We start from the raw sequence: 6,742 nt of genomic DNA on the forward strand, positions 1-6,742 counted from the left end.
AAACCCAAAAGTTTAATTTCTTTTCTTTAATTTAATTTTGTTTACGTTCCAATTGGTTTTTAATTTTTGTTAAATATAAGTTTATTTATATTTTTTTAATTTTAAGTTATTTTAAAGTTGTTAAGTGAAACAAGGGACATAAAGAAGTTTATTGTGGTAGGTGTATGTGTAAATACTTCGCTCTGGTGGCAAATGTACAACATTGCCGACGGCAGTTGGATTAGGGCTTGGATACAGGCTGACAAGAGCAGTCTGTACTCACTATTAAGGGGCCTCTACATGTTGGCCAAGCCATGGCGAACTCAGACATACGCGAGCATGTGGATGGGTGGCTTGGCTTGGTTGGCCTAGGCTCGTTGCCGATCCGTCGAGAGTCGGTTTTTTGGATACAGATCAAAGGGGTTCGTGAGAGCGCTCGTGTAGCATCTCCACCATTGTTCTTTGTCTAGTTCCAACTGAGAGCTGTTAGGAGGTTAAAGGTGTTTGTTGGTACTTTTTATAATAAGTTTTATATTTAATCTTATTTATTTATATTTAATTTCCTTTCATTTCCTTTTTTTGTAATAAAAATAATACAATCCAAGTGCAATGGCTGAAACCACTAGTACATCCGCCATGTTTGCCTCTCTGAATAACACTGACATGTGGATGGCCCGCTCTTTGTTTGCCGAGCATTTGTACGAGCCTCCGATCCGTGGCGAGCGGCCAACATGTGGATCCGCCTTAAAGGACTTAGGAAGTCTTGTAGCTGGCATTCTCACTCACCGACTCACGCTAATCTGCTTGTTTTTTCTGGCACCATCTTTCGAGCACACTCACCCAACATCTTATTTTCTACCATCTATTAGCATCAAGATGTCCATCTCGGATGAGAGTATATTGTAGAGGTATACAATACGGTATCGATACGCGTTTATCGACCCTACGGTCATCTACTGTGAGTGATTTTTTTTTCTCTTCGTTGATCAAATTTCAAAACTACCTCATTTTTTTGGTTTTCTAACTAATGACAAATTAACTTAAGTAGTGAACATTTCTTTTATTTAAAAATGTTTCAGATTTGTCTCTATATAAATATTTTGTTTTATAATTCATTTATTTTTGTAATAACAGCATAATTTATTTATTTTTTTATATTTTAACATTATTAAATCGTGTCTATCAATAGGAAGGATATATTTTTATTATTTAATATTCTTTATTATGTTAATTTTTAGCGAGATTGTTTTTAGGTCCTCCGTTTTTTTATCACCCTAACCAGCGAACATTTAAATTTTGGGAAGAGACTAGTTTTTCAATTACGAAAAATCTCTCGCTCCAATAGATTTCATAAAAAATATTTAATTGTAATATTAATTGCTAACACCAATTGTAATAACTAATCAAGCTCTGCGACAATTATATATTATTTTATTATGTTCTTATAATTTTGGATTCTCCTTTTCCGTGCAGAGATGCCACAACCTGATTGACTATGGCTTGTCCCCCCCTGATTGACTATGGGTTGTCCCCCCCCCCCTCCCCCCACCGATTGACTATAGCTTGAATCGCTATTCATAGTCAACAAACCTGTTCCAAATCCCTGATTGACCATGGCTTGTCCCCCCTGATTGACCATGGCTTGCCCCCCTGATTGACCATGGCTTTTCTCCCCAATTGACTATGGCTGCCCCCCATTGACTATGGCTTGTTCCCCCTAGTTTTGATCCTGGGTACGCCCTTGAAACCTATTAATATGTTTTTATTGTACAAATCCATTTCTTGATCCAGATTGGATTAGAGTTGCGTGATTTACAACGAAATAAAATCCCGTATAATAAAAAGTTTAAATACCATTCAAAACTCGGCTACCAAACTATGCTTAGGAGCATTTAAAACCACGAATTTAAATGCCCTCTTAACTGAAGCTGGAGAAATGCCTTTGCCAATAAGGAGAAGCTGGCTCACAAAAAATATATACTATGAGCTTAGATGATCTTCAGCATCTTTCAATAAAAGTTTTAAATTCTAGAAGTTTGCTTTCTCCAAGAATGAAAAAATCTAATAACAGATTTACAACCTATGCTAAATGCAGTGTGTACAGCAAAAGGTCTCTTAAACTCAAATCATCATTGCCCAGTAAAATGTTATTGTTCCTATGTAAGTCTAAGGTGTCTAGTGCACATGGATATAAATCGGCATATAACACAACCATCTTAAAACAATTACATATATGTATTCAGGGATGCTTCCAAATCTGCCAACAAAACTACAATAGCTCTGGTAGATCTAAAAAAAAAACAAAAAAACAATCTCAGTTTCCATACTCACCAAATTCAGTATTATAAGTGCAGAACTTTTTGCAATACTTAACATCATTCATAACAGTCGACGTACAAACTGAAACTCCAGCATACTTTTCCTCTCGGACTCAGCTTCCTCGTGCAGATCATTAAAAGCTGTCCATAGAAACAAAATTATACTATTTATAACATTAGAGATAATCAATATTTTAATAATCTGTATCAAAAGATACAAATTTCAATGGGTAGCTATTCTTTGATTCCTTGTCGCATTTTTATCACTGTAAGTAACCATTTACCTTTTTATATCACAAAGTACTCATTAATAGTCACTATAGAGTTATATTTGTCGCAAACTGACTAACTAGAGAGCCAATTGATTTTTTCTTTTTCAGGCATACTATTGATTTCCTGATATAATGTTAACAATTCAGAATGAAGTGTTTTAGGATGAATAATTCGTTTTTCTTTGTTAAAGGTGGACGTGTAACTGAAGATCTAAATCATCGAGGGATGTTACAAATCGCAGAGGCCACTATCGCTGATTCAAATAATTATACTTGTACTGTAAATTACACCCATCCCGATACGGGGCAGACTGTCAGTGATTCCTTCGTCCATTCTGTAATGGGTAATTGCTTAAATTTATGTTTCAAATTATTGCGTAGGTTGCCTACATTGATATATTTATGAGACGTATTCGTTGGTCATAAAACATGTATTTATTTAGATAGCTTACATATAAAATAATAGGCCCGTGAATGTCTGTCATGAGCCTTTGGCGCCTACGGCAGTTACGCTCTGAATTTCTGGAAATTAATTGAAGTATAAAAATTTCATTAATGACAAACATGCGTTCCCTTATTTAGCTTAAGACAGGTAATGTTACTTTGAGAATAATAATAATTACAATAGAAGAGCCATTTGCTTAGTCAATTTTAGCAGCAAAATATTTATAAAGTAATAGGATATAATAGGCTAAAAGACTGAATGGGACCGTTACTGCCGGCCTCTAAGCTTCTACCCTCCTATTACAATGTAAACTTTTCCTGCTAGAATCGACCAGCGTTGCCCCACCCCACTAATTCCATTTCATCTCGAAAAATGAAATTAATTTACTCCTGTATAATTTTTTTTTCGTTGAGTAGTAGAATTTAGAAAAAATGTTTCACTTCAATAATTAGCAAAAACTAAAATATAACAAAGAATTCGAGTTAATGTCAAAAGTATTAAAATTCGATTAAAAAAATATTCTGTAACTAACAAAATATTTCTATAACACTTGTTTTGATCCGGTTTGGCGTTAAATTATTACATTAAATAAATAAATTCATTACCTTGTCACTGTCGAAAAGAAGTAAATTTTGAACACCCAATCTTGTTAAAACTTCATTGCTGGTTCATCAATCTGTTTACATTAAAATATTTACGTATTGATCTAGTTCCTGATAAAAAATAAATCCTAACGAATAGGCATATGAAAATGTTGTAAGTTGTTTTCTATAGAAATTAGTGTCCTGGATGAGTAAGTTCTCCAAAGATTGCCTGAATGTTTTTAGAAAAATATTTATTTATATATTGTTTTAATTTCACAGTTGTTACACTTCCGAAATTTGCTCTCCACACGCTTCTACATTATAAGGCAAGAGTAAAATGTGACCAGGAAACTCTAGAAACGTTTGAACTGTATCTTCCCCAGCAAGTTGAAGGTTACATATGTTACATCGAACCTGGCAGAAAGAAAATATGTACTATAGAGATTCATAACCCAATTTGTCATCCACACAGCAATGAGGTAAAAAAGAAAACAGTTTTATTAATGATAACCGACCCGATCGTATTTTTATCTTGATTGAAATCATAAAGAAATTACGCTTCGAACTACAATCACGTGCACTTATCTTTTGTGAAAATAATACGACAAATTTAGTTTAAAATATTGTGAAGTAGACAGGGGCATCTATATCCATTGATATATTTTAAGCCGGTTTTAATTGTATATTAGTAAATTCATTACATAATTTACAGCACCTAAAAAGCCTGAAAACTGAACAAATGAATAACTGCGGACGATAGACAATAGACATTTGTACGAACGGCGTTCCCATGAATTCATTGTTTTGCTATTCGCAGCTTTACGCTCAGTGGATGAGAGGCTTTAGGACCCAAATTAAACGTAAAGTACTGTAGCAATATCCAAGCCATGAAGGGTTTTTGGGTTCAATAGTTAGTGACAATAGTGTTTCTTGACCATTAAAGGTACCCACTTTATTTATTTATTGTATTTAGACTGAGTGTGCAGATTCTCGTCTCCAGGGTTGATCCCGACCCTAATTACAGAGAAAAAAACAACTGGTTGAAAATTAGACTCGGAATAAACACTCTATTACTCAATTAATCTCCGAATCGTATGAATGGGTAATAAAGTTGGGCAATATTATTAGACGCTGGGCACCATGATATATCAAATAATAAGTTATATTTCAAGTATTAATTGCTGTTTGATTATAAAAAGGATATGATGAAAAAAAAAAAGGATTTCTTGTTAAAAATTAGAAAGAAGAAAAAAATCTTTGTACGTTCACGTTTGAACTTCACAACTATGAAAAGTCTAGGTCTTGGGTTCAGTAACTTGGTAAGGCTGTATAGTTTCTTGATGAAAGGTTTGGTACTGACGGACCAAGATGTCACTGATTCGCCAAAATAATGTCCGATTTTACCAACTTGAAATTTAAGAATTTTTTATGTAAAGATTTTAACTGATTAATTTGCCAATAAAGTTGCAGGATATTGATCTGAAATCAGTTTGGAAGTTTCAAAGCAAAGGCCTGAAGCAAAACCCTGTCGCATCGCAGGTATTTATTGCTCATAAATCTTTATTATACAACATTAGCTTTTATTTCCTCGATTACCTTAATTTAGGCAAGGGCTTCCTCACCAAGTGGATTAGAACAAACAGAAATTTTTAATTTTTTTTTTACCCACTATGTCTTCTTTCCCTTTTTCTTCTTGCTTTTAAATTTTGTTGTCCGACTTTTCATTGAAAAGAATTGGTCACCTTAATGTAGGAACATCACTCCATTCCCCATTACCTAAGCTACAAAACGTCTTTCAAGCATTTGCTATAATAGCCTTCTTGCTTGAGTTCGTCAATCAATTCCTCATGTAAAAGAGTTTTGTATAATATGATAACGAGCTTGGTTTTACTATGGCCAAAAGAGCCTATTTGGTGCCACACCCACAGAATACCTGCATAAAAAGCATTGTCCTTGGTGGCTGTTGTATGGAAACGACATTGAGAAGTCGGCTTCATCTTTGTTACTCTTCTGGAGGTATATAGTAGTACCTAAGCCTGAATCACTGATGAGAACAAACATGTCGCCATCTTCTACCACTATCACATGGTCAAATAGTAGGCTTTTAGATCTTGCCATATCAATGACGTACCGATCAGCTTCTTCTTTTGCTTACTTTCACCTGAATGCGCTGCCTTCTTGAATGAATAACGATGAATTCTCACCATAATTTTTCGCTGCTGCTCAGGTCTAGAAGATGAAAAACATTAGAATAGTAAACAAAAACGTCTTGTTCTTTTATCATGCAAAAACCTTGAATAATCATCAACAAAATACAACTATAATTAAATTTTGTTCCAAGTTTCAGGAAGAAACTGACCTTCAATAGACAGAATGACTATCATTATTTCAGCCTAATGACTGGAAATATAAATGTTAATAAATTACATTTGGAAATTCGTCAATCTGTTGTTAGATCACCTCACAAAAAATCCATTTTTAACGACAGGAAAATGAAGAGAATGATATGGAACTTTCGCTGAACTTCGAATTGGATATAGCTGATGTAACCCAAACTATGATCTCAGCTGGCAACAAAACACGCTGTGGACCATTTTGTGAACTAAAAATAATACTTAAAGTGGTGGACATTTTGCGAGAATCCTTCACTATTGTACTACCGCATCCAGGTTATACCCTTTACAAAAACATTTTAGGTTTATCATTGCATTAACTTACATCATAGATATTAAAAATAAGTGTCCTTAATATTTTTTGTAAATGATTCTTATTGATTTTAACTTTGGAATGGTATTGGTAAACAGCTATTATGTACTTAATTAAATCTATAAAAGGAAAAAAAGTTTATAATATTTGGAACATAGGTGATTCATTACCTGAGGGGTCGACCGTTTTCCATAAAATATCTAATTTTAAACATTTTATTTTGATGGAGCAATACATTTATATGCAGTTTTCCATTGATTAACGGTCCAGCAATGTTTATCTTGAGGCAGCTGAGAATGGTAATTTTGGCATTCCATTCAATATTTGGTTTTGATAGCTGAGGATCAATATCCTCACAAATTCATACCATATATCAAAGCCAAAGATAATTAATGTAATAGTCTTTCAAGAAAAGAAGGGGAGGTTAAAAATTAAATA

General features: G+C 33.8%; 1 protein-coding gene across 1 annotated transcript in view; it reads left to right on the forward strand.

Annotated features, from left to right (window-relative positions):
• The window catches only part of LOC106688641 (uncharacterized), a gene marked incomplete in the record, with an annotated part of 37,506 nt that overhangs the window by 15,070 nt on the left and 15,694 nt on the right, over positions 1-6,742 (forward strand). Inside the window, 4 exon segments of the mRNA XM_067053323.1 lie at positions 2,761-2,913; positions 3,878-4,077; positions 5,063-5,137; positions 6,087-6,267. Of these exon segments, the coding sequence (XP_066909424.1) occupies positions 2,761-2,913; positions 3,878-4,077; positions 5,063-5,137; positions 6,087-6,267 (609 nt within the window).

This window comes from Halyomorpha halys, unplaced genomic scaffold, assembly GCF_000696795.3.
Source record: "Halyomorpha halys isolate HHAL.00 unplaced genomic scaffold, Hhal_1.1 Scaffold1169.1, whole genome shotgun sequence".
Lineage (NCBI taxonomy): Eukaryota > Metazoa > Arthropoda > Insecta > Hemiptera > Pentatomidae > Halyomorpha > Halyomorpha halys.